Here is a 17,394-nt window from a genome sequence, read left to right as displayed (position 1 = left end):
TTTCCTTTTCAGCATTTGATCTTTTCCCTATATTTGGTCATTTCCAAGCTCTACTATGAGAAACTCTGACCGAAAATATTTTGTTTGAAAGCAACAATGAAAAGTTCAAACTAGTGATGAAGTCATCATTTTTGTTCATTTAGTTGTGGATTTACTTTCTCTCTTTTAGTCCAACCATTTGGCTGTATGTAAATAAAAGCTTAATATGAATTTTAAAGGAATTCTGAGAATGAAAACTTTTTTAAAGTTACATGTATAGTCTAACACAATGTATAGTATAACACAATGAGAGGAACCGGGAGAATAGAAGATGGTTTTGCTCAATCCATAGGACAGTTGTATGCTGTAAAAGCTTCTTGCAAAAGGTGAAATTTGTATACTAAATCTCTTTTAACCTATGTTTACTATGCAATTTATGTCTTAAATTGGGGCAAACCACTTTTTTTTTTTTTTCAAAATTGTGAGCGCCTGTTTGTGTACATATGTTGGGGGACAGTGTAGGTGAGAGAGGATCATTAGAACAATAGAAAACTGCAGGCTTGCTGGATGTCCTGTGTGTTCGTTCATTTGTTTGCTCATTTGTCCATTCGTTCATTCATTCATTCATAAAACAAGTGCTTGTGAAACTCCTAATACTTAGTTCATTGGAGGAGGGTATGTTATGTGCTTTAAATTTTTAAAAACAATTTATTTCATTTATCTATTGACCCTGTTGGGTCTTCATTGCTGCATGTGGGCTTTCTCTAGTTGCGGTGAGCAGAGGCTACTCTTCATTGTGGGTGTGTGGGCTTCTCATTGCAGTGGCTTCTCTTGCTGTGGAGCACAGGCTCTAGGCGTGCGGGCTTCAGTAGTCGTGGCTCACGGGCTCTAGAGCGCAGGCTCAGTAGTTGTGGTGCACAGGCTTAGTTGCTCTGCGGCATGTGGGATCTTACCAGCCCAGGGCTCAAACCTGTGTCCCCTGCATTGGCAGGCAGATTCTTAACCATTGCACCACCAGGGAAGCCCTGTTACGTGTTTTAAGAGGTTTTTAAAAAAGATCTTCAGGCCCTGTTCTTGAAGAGAACTGGAGAAACAAGGCATTCTTAAATAAAGTAACTAGAGATCATCATGAGATCCTAATATCATTAAAACAAGCTAAGATTTATTGAGAACTCAATCTGTGTGTGTCACCAACCCATATAACCCATTCCAGAAAGTTCTATAACTTTGAAACATTGATTCTGATAACTTGATACCTGAATTTTTTAAAACTGTATATGCTCTTAAAGCTTTTTGAAGACAAATTATACACTTATTTGATAGGAGATTAAATGACTGTAACTTAATCAACCTGATAGGAGCAGGGACTTTTACTTGTTTGCTGCTGCATCCAGGCTCCTAGAGCAATGCCCAGGCTGCAAATATATTCTGACAGAATGAATGGTCTCTGACATAATCTGTGTTAATACTAATAATTACCGATGTCTGAACTTTACATACATGGCCTCTATTGCTGATTATGGTCCTGCGAGAGAGGACTATTGTTATCTTCATTGCAGAGAAAGAAACTAAAGCTTGGGGAGGTTCAGTACCTTGCCCAGAGAGGCATGGCTATAGAGGCAGATGGGGCACTGGAATGTAGGTTGTTACACACCTGCTGTATGGGGGTGGCAGGCGAGGAGGGGGCAGCTGTTGGAAAGGGATGGAAGTGGGTGGCCACAAGGGAGAAGGAGAAAACCATGTGCCATCAAGGATTTTTGTGTGACAGACCGCATCAACCCCCTTCTAGGGAATGAGACACCTCCTTCTGATTGCTTGTATCCCAGGGTTGTAGAAAAACAGCACAAGACAGTGGGGGCTACTGACTCTGGGGCCTAGTGAAAGTATGTACCTGGCAGATTTCTTTGGTCCCTGGTTTCTTGAGCCCGGAAGGACCAAAGCCCTCAAGCTGCCCTCTGGCTTCCAGGCCCCCACTGTGCTACCCCATTCTGGCTCTCCTCTCATCCTGTCTCCAACTCTGCCAGCAAAATCCCCATTCACTCCTTGATCTCAGCTAAGTGTCAAGAAGAAAACAACCTGATTAGCTAATTTAAGAAATTCCCGCTAAGGTGCCATCACTTGGTTTTCCCTAATTGGTGGGATGTGTAATGGAAATACTTAAGTCCTCCATGCCAAGTAAATAATAGTGAACGATCAATAAAGAGCTGAAAGAGCCAAGAACATGCTGAGTAACTCTTACAGCAACCAAATGAGGTAAATGTTCTTTCCAATTTATAGATAAAGAAATGGAGTCTGAGAGGGGTTGCATAATTTGCCTAAGGACACATAGCTAGTAAAAGTAGCTGGGGGCTTCCCTGGTGGCGCAGTGGTTGATAGTCCACCTGCCGATGTAGGGGACACGGGTTCGTGCCCCGGTCCGGGAAGATCCCACATGCTGCGGAGCGGCTGGGCCCGTGAGCCATGGCCACTGAGCCTGTGCGTCCGGAGCCTGTGCTCCACAATGGGAGAGGCCACAACAGTGAGAGGCCCGTGTACAGCAAAAAAAAAAAAAAAAAAAAAAAAGTAGCTGGAATTTCAAACCTTAATATCAACCATTACTCTATTTTGCCTCTCAGAGGTCAGCACCCCGACATGCTGCTTCTGGGAAGTGTACAGTTTAACTCCATTCTCATATCATAGGATGGAGAAGAGTTGGCATTGGTCCGTCTACCCACCCACAAAGCTGGTGTTCACTGAGGGCCCATTATAGGGCTGATACCTTGCTGGGGTGGGTGTACTGAAATGAATTAAACCTGTTTTTGTTCCCAGGGCCTCAGAATATAGTATCTGTGTGTTAGGGGGAGTCATGTGTGAATGAGAAGGGATGAACTGAGGGCCCAGGAGATGGACGCTAAGAAAATAACTATGATACAGTATGATAAGTGCTGACAGTGAGATGAGTACTACAGAGTGTTGGGAGAACATGAAAGGTAAAGTGATTTTTGAAATTAAAGCAGAAGTAAAGCAAAGCAAAAAAAAAAATCTGATTGATTTAAGGCTTTTTAGAAACATGATTCTACCTTCTTCCTAAATTTTAATGAATAAAACTCACTTTGGAATTAAACAGCGGCCAGATGGTGTTACTCTCACTTGCTAATGAATATAACTAACTCCCTTTGGCAATACAGAAGGTGGGAGAAGCAAGAGTGTCTTCAGGTACTGAAGTTGGCTATTGATTTTCAACAGACACAGCCTAAGGCAGCATTTCCCAAATTTTCTGATAAGGCAGCATTTCCGAAATCACCTGAGGCTCTTGTTAAAATGATTCTTAGGCCCTACTCAGAATAATAAGTACCTCCAGTGATTTTTGCTGCCTCGGAGGGTTGGGAAATGCTGGCTCTAGCGGGTGTGGGGGCATGACTTTGTCCCTAAAGAATATATATATGTATATATATATATATATATAAAACTGAGTCACTTTGCTGTACAGCAGAAATGAACACAACATTGTAACTCAACTGTACCTTAGTAAAATTAAAAAAAAAAAAAAAAATATATATATATATATATATATATATAAAGAAAGAGGGCTTCCCTGGTGGCGCAGTGGTTGAGAGTCTGCCTGCAGGGGACACGGGTTCGTGCCCCATTCCGGGAGGATCCCACATGCCGCGGAGCGGCTGGGCCCGTGAGCCATTGCCGCTGAGCCTGCGCGTCCGGAGCCTGTGCTCCGCAACGGGAGAGGCCATAACAGTGAGAGGCCCGCGTACCGCAAAGAAAAAAAAGAAAGAAATGGTTGTCCCTAGAGCTCCTTAAGCATTCTTTATCCCTTGGATGCCTTTGGCCTCATAGTTCCTTCTCAGAAGAATGTTTTTAAATGCATGAAATAAAATACAGTGGATCACAAAGGATAGTGATTATATCAAAATATAGTTACCAAAGTTTAAAAAAAAATGTGATTCTTTAAGAATGCACTAAATGACAAGACCTAGTAGTTTCAAAGCACCGATGAGTGTAAATGATATTTTGGGGTCTGCAAAAACTGTAATGCGATTTGAAAATATAAATATCTGTGATTTCCATTGGGGATGCTAAGGATTTCTTCTGCTGTGGGTTGATGCTGACATTCATAATTGAAGGAAGTGCTTAATTTCGGTTTAGTGAAAATAAAGAAGTAATTTTATTTATATCCAAGTTGATGGACTCCCCAGGTTAAGAACTCCTGTTCTAAGGGATGGATTTTCAGTTGTTTGGGGGAGATATCCAAGGAGCAAAGATGGAATTACTTCTCTAATTAGCCTCTTCATTCCATTTTTGTTTGCCACAATTGAAATCCTTTTTATTCTCCCTCCCTCCCTCCTTCCTTCCTTCCTCCTTTTCTTTTCTTTTTTTTTTTTGCAGGATGGGATTGATGTGGGACAAAATAGGGTACTAAATAAGGATTTTTCACTTCTCTGAGTCCCAATTTCCTCATCTGTGAAATGGGGTTTTTACAGATTAGTGGTTCCTACCTGTTAGTTTGTAGCAGATGGCCAGCTGGCTGCACAAATCAGCTGGGGTGGGAATGGGCCTGGGACTAAGGGCTTGTTACAATTGCTATAGACTTTCAGGACCACCCCTAGAAATTCCAGTTTGGTAGATCTGGGGTACACCCATCAGTCTGTATTTTGAACAAGCAGCTCCCTGTCATAAAGGTTTAGCTCAAAGTTTAGGTTCATGAGAGTCATGGAGGAGCTCTTTTAAAGTGCAGACCCTGAGGCCCATGCCCACAGAGAATCCCGGTCACTGGGATGTGGCCAGAAATTTCTTGAGGTTGGATCATACTTTGGAAATGACAGCAGAAATACTCTCCAAGCCCTTCCAGCTTTCATAGTCTATGACTTCCATCAAAATCCAGACTTTGGTGAAGAGACTGTGAGAACCTCCTGCTTTTGTTTTCCAGCAGGGAGCTTTTAAATTGCTATCATCTGGGGTTTTTTGAACAATGGTAAAATTCTTCTTTAAAAAGTCTTATTTATTTATTTATTTATTTATTTATTTATTTTTGCGGTACGCGGGCCTCTCACTGTTGTGGCCTCTCCCGCTGAGGAGCACAGGCTCCGGACATGCAGGCTCAGCGGCCATGGCTCACGGGCCCAGCCGCTCCGTGGCGTGTGGGATCTTCCCAGACTGGGTCACGAACCCGTGTCCCCTGCATCGGCAGGCGGACTCTCAACCACTGCGCCACCAGGCAAGCCCAAAAGTCTTTATTTTTAATAATCAATATCATTACGAGTCCAAAGGCACCTGTCTCCCAAAACAGCACTGCTTCTTCCCGCCATCACTCTCTGACCTTCGATCAGGCTCTCTATGGCGAGTTTCCCTGCCTGAACCCACTTGGCACTTTTTTGCTTGTTTATATTCCCTAACCCTCAAATCTTTTCTCCAGTCCACACTGGGACCCACGTACTCTGAGTTTAGTATTCCAAATGTTCCCCTGGTTGCCTACGCTGCCTTTCTGCCCTGATACAAGTGTATGAAACATCACAAAAGGTGCTTAACCGAATGGAACAAAATGGAACGTTGGTGCTTAGAGAGGGAGCTCCAAACAGACTGCAGCTTCTAGAGCAGGAAATTAAAAAGTTGAGAGGGAATCTGAGATAGAACTCTTTGGTACAGAACAGAAAAGAGTTTTCATGAAAATGCTGCAAACTGAATTACAGAGATGGCCAGGCCAGGGCCCTCTGGAATATAATTTACCCTGAGGTCACCTTCATGGCTCTTATCCTCAACTTCTCTGCTAGGCCTGAGGACTGAGGAAACTGAAGAAGGTCAGTGACTGGCCCCCGCTAATCTCTTTTAATATATTGTCCAGGCCCAGTCTTCTGTGTACCTTCATGATGAGAATGGTACCAGTGAAGGCCACTGTGGTGCATACCTGCTGACTGTCTTCTTTCCTCTTTCCAATAGTCCTTGGATTCCACTGGGAATCCCTGAGATTCCTGAGCAGTTGATGTGTTCTATGGAAGGTACACACAACCTAGGCTAAACTGACTATTCTGTTCAGTGATTAGTTCAGAGAAAATCGTGTGCCATAAGCCAGTCCCATCCAAGTACATCTTGACACTTCTACTAGAAATTCTGGGATGTGGATTTTCTCTTTTGCTGTGAATGGTGTGGTGCACACATGTGAGGTCTCTAGCTTACCCTTTGCCTGTGGATAAGGTCAGTATATGGAAGAAGACAGAGCTGAGAGAACTGCAGAGAAATGAAACTGGAGCCCTGTTCAAATTGTGCCTGCAGTCCACCCTACCACAGGACTTTTAAACTTGCTGGTATGAGAACCAATGCATTCTGTTCATTGTTTAAGTCACTCGGAGTTAAGGTTTCTTTTACTTAACAATAAAATTGTCTAAACTGAGATATTTATAGATCACACTTTTTAGTTATCGAAGCATGTTTTCAGTTGATGACAGTTGAGCCTAAATCAATCTTGTGAGGTAGGGAAAGTGTAGTTGTCACTTTCATTTTATTCATTTAACTTCACGCCTTCTGACTCCCAATTCTGAGTCTTTCTCATAGCACAACCCTGCATAAGAATAACATTCATCCCAGTGAATTCCAGCAGAAGCACAAAGTTATATGACATTTTATTGCCTACATCACCCCCACATCTTCTTTTTTAATAAAACCCACATTTTCACTTTTCCTTTTCTATCCTCCCTTGCATCTAAAAGTGGCCTTAGCTTCCAGGTGTAGCCATTTAGACAAATGAAGTTCCTTAGGGAGATGCTTCAAGCCACTCCAGGGAAAAGGCTTTTATTTACTTTTTCTTTTTCTGCTGTCCCCACCCATCCTACTTTTGAATATGGCCATGAAGCTTGGGGCTATGGCAGCCCTCTTGTGACTAGCATGAGGAAGTGAGTTTGCCAAGGATGATGAACAGAAAGAATGGGAGTCTGGTCCTTGATGACACCTGAAGCAGCTGAACCAATACCAACAGAACTCCTTCCTCCAGAATTCTGTTTATGTGAGAAAAGCAACTCCTATTTGTTTAAGCCACAGTGAGTCAAATTTTCCAATATTTATAGACAAAACATTCATAACTCATATATACTGGTGTCTGTCATTACGAGCCAGTTTTCCTCTGAAGGAAGGGGTCTGGCCAATGTGAGCCAATATTCCCTTCAAACAAGATGGATACATTCAAATCAAAGCACGGGAAGCTGGGAATTTGACAGCTAATTTGGCCCCCTCATGGTGTTCTTCTCATGTTTGTTCTGTCCTCCTGGGGGCCCTCAAACCTCCAGCAGTCTCTGTGGTCAACACTGCATCGTTTCCTCTTTTCAAGGGAGCTCTGTGGTATGATCTTCTAATTACTAGACCAGCTACTCATCATTAGGACAAGTTAGTGAGAGTTACACTTTTTGCTCTTCTCTGAGACACGTGAACTTATGTATTCATGATCACTGTAAGAGCTCAAAGTGCTCTTTTCTCTCGTTAAAGCACCCAGTCTACTTCTGAGGTCCACAGAAAGCAGGCAGGCATTTAAGACTAAGGGAAATATACAGACTGGGGTGGGATAGGGAGACCTGATCCTTTGGAATAGAGCCTCTATTATCTTAACTGCTTCTCTGTTAATGATGGCTACCTAACGTCATATTCTGTCTTTTATTGAGACAGACCCTTAGTTGACTGTTGGGGAAAGTGATGTAGAGATACTAGGCTGCAATTACTAGAGCCTTGAAGCAAGTGGGTAGGACCAAAAAGAGGTCGCAAAGCCCATTTCCCAGTGGAGAGATGTCTCTGCTCCCCCAAATCTTTTTTGTATGATTTTAAACTTATGTGACCTACTCTTGATTACTGAATACCTACCTGTTATAAATAACCTGTTGGACAGAGGCCATCTTGGTTAATGAGGGGAAACAAGAGCTCCACCAGAGCTCTTCTCACAGGGGAAAACCCATAGATACAACCTGCAGAGAGTCCACTAAGGCCTTTGGCAAGATTTTATGCTGGCCCTCTGTTGCTCAGTTGCTCCTCTCTGCTCAGCAGTAGAGTGGGTGTACCACCCATACTGGCAGGTGTGGCTAGAAGGGGATGCCAGCGGTATCTAGTGTGAGAAGGTCACAATGTCCATCTCCTATACCCGTAGCTACAGAGGTTTTCCAATATAATCCCTTCAGAGTCCTGGAAGCAATCACAAATGGACAGCCAATGAGTGCCCTGAGTGCACAGACACCAAAAGCCTGGTTTTATTTCAGAGGCAATTAAAATGCTTATCAGAGTGAAGGTTCTCTTCCTGCCTTTCTTTCTGACATTCATCCTTCTGGCAGACTTAAGAATCCTTGTAACGTATAGGGATGGACAGAAACACTTTTGAGGAGGGTGTGGTGATGTTCTGAATCACTGACTAATCCATCCACACTGGGTTGTAGCACCTAAAGTCTGCCTCACTCTTGAACAGAAATATCATATACTACTAACTACTTTTCAGTATCATCATTAAAAAATAAAATAAAAGTAAATAGTTCATTGTAACAATAGATGTAGCTGCAGATGGTATAAGTAGAAATGGCCCATCTAATGCATATATTGCAGACCAGATTCATTTAATCATTCATACATCAAATATTTATTTAGTACATATTATGTGCCAGGTAGTATGTTTGGACTACAGGGAAAAAAAGAACAAAGACATAGCTTCTGACTTCAAGGATGTCTCGGCCTAATTGGGTTGACAGAAAAGTCAAGATAATTACAAGACCTTTTAACATCAGGATAATCCTAACTGGGAAACATTAATGCATATTTTTTTCTCTGAGTATTCCCTTAGCCTTTAAATCTATCCCAATCAGCCTAGTTGTTTTTACTCTTTTCCCTTCCTTTTCTATCTCCTTGATTTCTTTCCTTAATGTCTCCCCATTGAGATCATAAGTCTAATTTTAGTTCCCAGTCATTCTTTAATATGGTTGCTTGCCTAAGCAGTCTATGTTCGAGGTTTTTGTTCTCCTGTGATATGTCATACTTAATTAACTGTCATCTTCACTATTAATATTAACTGAGATATTAATTTGATGAATTTTAATTTCTCTTAATCATGGCATCATTTTGAGCTTTCATTGGATACCTTTTTCGAATGATACACAGTGCAGAGGAGAAATATTAATAGGATATTAAGGGTTTAAAAAAACCTCTTTAGTAATTGCATGTTTTCCTGGTAGGAATATCTGTTTCTTGAACAGGTGTAGGCACCCTGATTTCCTTGTTAGCAAATGGATGTTTTGTCTTGATCACCTCCTGACTCTGTTTTGCACTTTCAGATGAAAATACTTTCACATTTAAGAAATGTTTCTCTCCGGCAGAATTCTCCAGGGTCTGCTGCATTATCTAACTGGTGGGGGAGGCACCAAAAATATAAATTTGATCCTTTCCTTTGGAAGCAGAGTCTGCGGAGAGCTGGTACCCAGGAGGAAAATGCTGAGTCCGAGGGCAACTGAACCATCAGAAGTCTGATCTATCTGCAGACTGTTCTTGCTCTCTTTTCCTCTCATTCAGTTAAAAAAGAAAATTGTTTTTTAAAAAATTAATTCCTCTGCCCCTACATGCCTCCTGCACATCGCCACCCCTATATACATTGAAACACTGATGAGGATGGCCACTGGATTGCTCCCACCCCACCCCCTGTGTCTTTGCAACATGACTGGCACAGAGAGTAAGCCTAGTGCATTTCTAGGACAAGTCCCATCACTCAAGTCCAGTCACCTGGATGCTGGAGGCCTGGGGAGAGAATCATTCCCAGCTCCCTGGTTCTGACGTGGGCAAATGATGCTGGAAAAATGCTGCTCTCAGGAACTTCAAGTCCCTCGTGAAAGGGAGAATGACAGGAGCTCTCCTTCCCTCCCTAGACCCTGGATCATGGCAGGGAGCATTCTGACCCCAGATGCCAGGACCTCACAGAAGACAAAGACAAGCACAGTCACATGGGCAGCTTGCACTTGCGACCTACTCACCTCCAGGTACACCACCCAGGGCATCACCAAGGTGGCCACCAGCAGGTCTGCCACGGCCAGGCTCACCACCAGATAGTTGGTGGTGGTCTGCAGGGCCCGTTCCTTCAGCACGGCCACACACACCAGACCATTTCCGAAGATGATGGCCAGGATGAGCACGCAGTAGGAGAGGGCGTAGTAGGCATGTGGGCGGGCCCGGCTGGCCCCGGTGGAGTTCTCTGCCGCACACGTGGTGTTGATGTGGCCCCCCAGCTGGCTGAGAGGCGCCATAGCCCGGAGGGAGAGGAGGGACCCCGACACGTTTACTGGGAGGAGATAGAAAACAATGTCGGTCAAGTCAGACTCTTTGGAGCTTGGCTGCTTTGGGTACTTTTTTTTTTTTTTTTTGCGGTACGCCAGCCTCTCACTGTTGTGGCCTCTCCCGTTGCGGAGCACAGGCTCCGGACGCGCAGGCTCAGCGGCCGTGGCTCACGGGCCCAGCCGCTCTGCGGCATGTGGGATCCTCCCGGACCGGGGCACGAACCCGTGTCCACTGAATCGGCAGGCGAACTCTCAACCACTGTGCCACCAGGGAAGCCCTGGGTACACTTTTTGATTTTTTGATTCGATAAATATTTTGTTGAGCACTTTCTATATGCTGGACACTATTCTAAGCCCTGGATATACAGCAATGAAAAAAATAGATAAAAATCCCTGCCCTCATGAAGCCTCCATTCCAGAGAGGACAGTAATAAACAAGATAAATCCAAGATGTGGTATGTTCGATGATGACATGTATTTTGGAGAACAAACAATTAGGGAAGGGGGTGAGGACAGGGTGAGGATGGCATGTGTGTGTGAGTACTTGGGTAAGCAGGAAGCCCTCATGGAGATGCTGACAGTTGAGTCACGACCTGGAGGACCTGAGGAAGCCCACTGTGCTGATCGCCGAGCAGGAGGAATGGTAGGTACAAAGGCAGGGTGGCTGGCAGGTGGAAGGGACAGCAGGGAGGCCAGTGGAAAGAGCCGGGTGAGGCAGGGGCAGAGTGGAAGGGTGTGAGGTGGAGAGGTCATGCTGGGCCATTGAAAGAACCGTGCTTGGACTCTGAGTGAGATGGGGAGCTGTTGCAGGATTAGAATCCCAGCTCTACCACTTCCGAACTCTGGGGTCTTGGGCACGTAACTTCACCTCTCTGAGCTTCAGTTTCCTCCTCTGTAAAATGGGGGAAATAATGGAACTCGTCCCACAGGGATTTTGTGAAGATTAAATGAGCTATGACATATGGAAGATGTTGACAGCCATGCCTGACACCTAGAAAGCTATGCAAGTCTTAACTCTTTTTCTCTGATTGGTTTGTTTCTCTTAGCTTCCCAGCCCCTCTCCTTGTCTCCTCCCTCCCTGTCTCTCTTGCCCGCATTTGCCTTTCCCATGCCTCCCTTCACTTCCTTCAATCTCCCATTCTTTCTCTTGGGTCTTATGTAGCAGGACATGGTGGGTTTGGGAGACTGGGCTGTGGGAGAAAATCTCAAGAATAATGGGGTTTAGAGGCAGTACAGTGGTTTTTATATTTAGGGAAAATCCATGTACCGAATTTCATTTGAAACCTCCTAATTTTTTTTTTTGGCTGCACCATGTGGCTTGTGGGATCTTAGTTCCCGACCAGGGATTGAACCCAGGCCATGGCAGTGAAAGCACCCAGTCCTAACCACTGGACCACCAGGGAATTCCTGAAACCTCCTAATTTTTAAAGACTCATTACTAATTAAAAAAATATTTAAGCCTTATGAAGTCTCCCATCCCCCTCCACCCCAAAATCCCACATCCATGGGCCAATGACCCATGCATCATCAGTTTTCAACCTCTGACCTAGTCCAATGCCCTCACTGTTCAAACAGGGAAATTGAGACCCAGAGAGATGATTAACAAGTCTTAAGTCACAGCTTCTTAGCGGCAGAACTGGCATGCAGGCCTTCCAACGCCCTCCTTTGACATCTGAAAGCCATAGCAACTGTCACATCACTAGCCCACTGGGAAAAACCAATCCTCCAACCGTGGGGACTTTGGACATAGCGTGGGAAAGGCAACAGAGCCCATTGGTTGCCCCCATGGCACCAACCTGTTGGGGCCAGAAGAGACTCTGAGCTCTTAAAGCCAGGTTTGTGCATGTCTGTGGGGGACAAAAGTCATTGTGTCCTGAAGAAAAATATGGAAATGACTTTGTGCCAAGGGTAGCAGTGCACCAAAGCCACATGCTGGGGGAGGCACAAGGCTTATAGCCTATGGTATGACCCTGAGACTTGGGTAACAGTGACTCCTGCCCTGGGCGCTGTGCTTCCGAGGGCTCCACATTGGACCCCATCTGGTCATATCCTTCCTAGAGGATGAGGTCATGCTCTCCCATGGCACCAAGGAGCAGATCCATCAAGAGTCTACACTCCCATTCTAGACCATACTCTTGGTACCAAGATCTCAGGATTCTCTGCCCAAACTGCTTGGAGCCTATTTCTAGGGCAGCACCAGCCTCATTTTGGATCTGTCACCCTGAAGGAAGACTGTGGCATGTATGTGTGGGACCCATGGGCTCCAGGGGTAGCTGTTTGGGGGAGCTCAGATGAATAGCTTGGGTGTAGCCCGAGGTGTGGAGAGAAAAGGACCGAGTCCCTGGGACAGGATGTCGGGTGGGGCAGCTTCTCCTGCCATCTCACATTTTGTATGGAACTCTTAAGGCCCAGGAACCCTAAATTCAAATCTGGCCTTCCAGATTGTTAAGAAGGTGCTTTTATCAAGGCAGGAGGAGTAAACATTTCATTCAATGGTGTTTGTTAATTATAACTAAAATATTTAGACATGGAGTATATGGGCCTCCATGGGAACTCTTGCTCTAGGCTGTGGCAGAGGTAGAGGCTGGCTTGGTGGCCAGGATTTGCTCTCAATTCTGCTAACTGCTGCTCTCCTTTGATTAGGAGATTGGCTTAATCCTGGCTGTCATTTCGTATGCCATTTTGAATGTTTCAGCCTGGAATGTGAAAGCGTTAAAATGAACAAATAATTGTAAGGGGCGAGTGATTTGGAATGCATTCAGAGAATTGTTTAAAAAAAATTGTTCTTTATCTTGGCACACTGTTTGCACTAAATATATTTTAAAGCATAATAATAATTTTTGATAATAATTATAATTTTCTCATTATTCAGAGAAGGGCAGCCACTACCCTGGAGATAGCACTGTTGCTGCCAAGAGCTTCTGGAAAAATACAAAGCTTTCTGATTGTTCAAGGATATTTTCACCTTCGAGGCAGGCTCAGGCCCAGAACGCCTTTCCTTCTGCACCTGGGCCACGTTGGAAATCAATGGCCAGAAATCACTCTTTCCTAGGGTCTGTAGTTGGCTCATGATGTCTTAGCCTCATCTTCCCTGTCAGGTAGGAGGGAGGCATAAAACCTTGGGATATTTGTGACCATTTTGCTGGACATTTTACTCTGCCGAGGTTTGACACCTACTTAAAAATAGTACAGCTAAGTGTCAATGACTAACTATATGAAGGGAAATCCTCAACTCTGAAAATCAATTCTGAGCCTGACGTTGGACTCACCATTGCATGAGTTTCTGATTTACTTTTTTGCATTGCACTGTCTCTGCTCTTAGATTCTTTAGAGCAGCAGGTGGGGGTAAGCCTTGGTTGCCCAGGCAGTTCCTGATGAGTTGTGGGTGTGGGAGATGAAAGCAGAACATGAGTGAGATGCTAGATTACTCCCCACTTTTCAGCTTCATTGTTTCAACTTCCTCCCTCCTTAGATTAAAAAAATTTTTTTTTTAACCAGCATTGCTTATATAACACAGCACTGGGCCGGGTTTTCTCCTTTCTTTCTCCTTTTGATAGATATGCTATCAGATAGTAAACTGGTCTCAGGTAGGAGAAGTAAAGAGCCTGGAGAATTCATTAACTTGATAATCACTCTTTAAGTAATTCATAATGATAGCCTGGTTTCCTCATCAGCAAAATGAGGATAATCATACCCAACTATAGGGTTATTGTGCAGTCAAATAAAATTATATACGTAAAGTCTTGGCACTGTTGACAACTGGGGCTGGATAATTCCTTCTTGGGGCAGGGGGTGCTGTCATCTGCATTGTAGGATTTTTAGCAACATCCCTGACATCTATTCACTAGATGCCAGTAGCACTTCCCCTAGCCCCAGCTGTGACAGTGAAAAAAGTCTCCGGCATTGTCAAATGTCCCTTGTGGGGCAAAATTGCTCTCCCCATTGAGATTCATGGCTCTAACATAATGTCTAGTACGTTGCACTTAAAATATTGTAGCTTTTATTGTTTAAGGGCAAGTGGGAATAGGTGCATGGGTCAAATAAACTACAATTGCAGAGTGTCTAATGGACTTGGAAATTAGGAGATTACTGATGACCTCAGCAAAGAGTGTTAGTTAAGAGTGGATGGAAGTGAGAAAGTGGAGAAGGCAAGGACTAGAAGATTATTGCTGGTCTTACTCTTTTAAGAATCATTATGTATAATACTACTTACAAATTTTAATGAGCCTTTGAATTTCTTACACAGTCTTTATAGTTTATTCTAGCATCTCCTAGAGTGAATGCATAATCTACTTTAAAAAGCAGGGGGACAGAGCCTGGTCAGGCCCCCATCAGCTATGACATACATCCTGATTTGATGATATTCAGTCCCTCAGTGTGGAACCACAGTCTGCCTGGAACATCTATCTGTAGGTTGTCTCGTTTGGGCTCCTGGTTCCATACCAGGCTCCCATTGAGTTTGCTAAGAAGTTATTTATTAAGATATACAGGGCTTTAATTGTTTGTTCTCTTTCCTCAAGGCTATCAAGTTAAGCAAAAAACAAACAAGAAAAACAAAAACATCTTGAGTTCTCAATCTCCTTCTGAAGACAATATTCACTACCACTTCTGGCTGCTACTGTGTGCCGGGCACTAGTACCGTACAGATATTACCTCGTTTTAATATTTATAGTAACCCTGAAGGTGGATATTCATATCTCCCTTTTATAGGTTAAAAAATTGAGACTCGGTAACTTTCTTAAGATTACACAATGCGTAGGGGGCTACGTTGAGCCCAGCTTTCATCTTGTGTTTCCCTAAATCCAAAACTTGTGACATTTAATGTGTCTGTGCTGGGGGTGGAAGGTGATGTGGGCAGTCATTTCCAGATAGAAATGGTTTTTCCTAAACCCAGAACAAAATGCCCTGGTAGCAGGGTCACAAGACCAACTACTTATATCATAGATCTCTGTCTTTTGCCATCTCTAAACTTTCACTCAGTTACATCCTGATCTCTAGTCTCCAGAGCTTTTCTGGCTTGGGGCTTCAATGCAAACTTGCTATATTGCCTGAAAAAAATTAATAATTATAACTAACATTTTATAAGCATTATCTTATTTAAACCTCACAACAACCTGATGAAGGAAATAGGTGCTATTATTATCCCCATTTTTGCAGTTGAAGAAAGTAAGTAACAGAAAGGTTAAGTATCTTGCTGAGGTCATACACCAGTAATTATGGAGCTGATTCAACTCAAGATCTGTCTGTTTCCAGAGCTCCATGTTCTTAACTTCCTCATTATTCAGGTGAAGGAGCAAACCTGAAATGGCGGCTAATTTTAAAACCTCGCCTTTTCAGAGCACCTTGTGCACATGACCTGACCAAACTCAGTGAAGTCAATGCAGGTGCACACTGCACGTAGAAACAGTGGGAGTTACATTGTCATTATTATTAGAGGTAGTCTTTAGCATTTCTATGGCACTTTATTCTTGAAAATTGCTGTTAGTTTATTTTCCTACTGAAAATTCACGAGTGCATTGAAATACATAGCCTATTTATATATTTGGGCACATCTACATTGTTGGTAAATGTACAGAGAAAAATCATATCTGGTTACTGAGATCCAGTAGCTAAGGTAATATAGTTTTGCTTCATTAAACTTTCCCAGTAAAGCAGAGCATCCCTACTTTCCATCACACATTCTAATGTCTGAGCATCCTACCATTCTATTCAGAGATAAAATGGGGGAACTCAATGGATTAGTCAATCAATCAATAAACAAATGTTAATTGATGACAAACTTCAATACATTAGAAATTGAATTTAGGGTTCAGTAAAATCTACTTTATATTTGTTTAAATTCATATTCCATAATAAGCAGGCTTCTGTATAGATTCTTTAATATGAGGCATATATTCGAACACTGTCAGTGTTTTCTATGCTCAACATCCCTGCACACTGCTAGCCAAGCAGACCCTTGAAAATGTTCAACTATAAATAAACATGTGTCTGAGTAAGAATCTTTCTCATATGGTATCTGCTTCTCTTTGGCTACAAGAGATCCAATGCTATGTCAAGCAGCGATTCTTCACTCCTACCCATGGACAGACGTTTTACTGACCTTTTAGTGTCAGTAAGCAAAGGGCTTCACCTGTAAAGTGCAAACAGCATGCAGAATGTGTTTAGAAATGAATGTTTGTGCATTCATTTTGATAGTATTTGATTAAACTAAAGGCATGAACTGGAAAAATGACTAATTGCAACAACTTCCGTTGACCCAATAAGCTACAGTAAGTAGTGAAAGTCCTACAATTAAACAACAACAATACCCTCAAAATCACATGCCATCAGTAAAGAAAATATACACAATTATCATCTCAAGTACTGCATATCTCTGTTGGGAATAATTGGATTCTGACTTGGAAACAGCCTGACTTAAAATAGACCATTGAAAACAGTGCCTCTCCAAACCCTCAGCCCTGGATAACCAGGGTGCTGAATTGGGGAATTTAAAATAACAGACCCTTCCAATTAAGTAAAACCCTTAAGAGGAAAACAATCAACTTCCATAAAAATCTCAGGAATAGTAACATCTTTTTATTTTCCATCTTTTAATTGTGCCTTGATATAGCTTCTAGAGCCCATGAAGATCTAATTTGGGGGGAAAAAAGAGAAAGAGAACAGGTTTCTACTGCCCAAAAAATGAGAAGAAATGAAAACAGTTTCCTCAGGGGTTCAGGTTTTTAAATAAGAGAGGGTACAGAGTTTTAATGCATGTTCTCAGAGAACCACAGAACCCCAAACTGCTTAAATAACCTCTCAGGAAAACACTGTGTATTAAACTAGAAACAAAAAGAAAAACTACTTACCCTGAAAATTTCTTCTGATTTCTGGAGACTGTGGGGTTTAGCACCTCAGCTCCTGCAGCCATTTACTAACAGCAGACATGCCCAATCAAAGCAAACTTTGCCTTTCCCAGGACACAGAAACTGTGGAAATGAACAGAAAGAAAATCACCCATTTTTGCCTCTCAGGTGAAATCACTTGTGTGCTTCTCTTCCAGCTTCCCTATTAGACCTTACTGCATGTTTCATAGCTGCTTTCGAATGCATCATTTTCTCTAGAGAATTTGGGAGGGACCCTAAACTGAACGTTGCTTGGGTCA

The 17,394-nt window shown here is 43.0% G+C and overlaps 1 protein-coding gene across 1 annotated transcript in view; it reads right to left on the bottom strand.

Annotated features, from left to right (window-relative positions):
* DRD3 (dopamine receptor D3) overlaps window positions 1-17,160 on the bottom strand; it is a gene marked incomplete at its 3' end in the record, with an annotated part of 43,365 nt that extends 26,205 nt beyond the window's left edge. The window contains 2 exon segments of the mRNA XM_079704877.1: window positions 9,951-10,255; window positions 17,099-17,160. Of these exon segments, the coding sequence (XP_079561003.1) occupies window positions 9,951-10,220 (270 nt within the window). The 5' untranslated portion in view covers window positions 10,221-10,255; window positions 17,099-17,160.
* Between the last annotated feature and the right edge of the window lie 234 nt (window positions 17,161-17,394).

This window comes from Hyperoodon ampullatus, assembly GCF_949752795.1.
Source record: "Hyperoodon ampullatus genome assembly, chromosome: 5".
In the NCBI taxonomy this organism is placed as follows: Eukaryota; Metazoa; Chordata; class Mammalia; order Artiodactyla; family Ziphiidae; genus Hyperoodon; species Hyperoodon ampullatus.
Note: the sequence above shows the minus strand (reverse complement) of the source record. Positions and strands in the feature narration are given on the sequence as shown.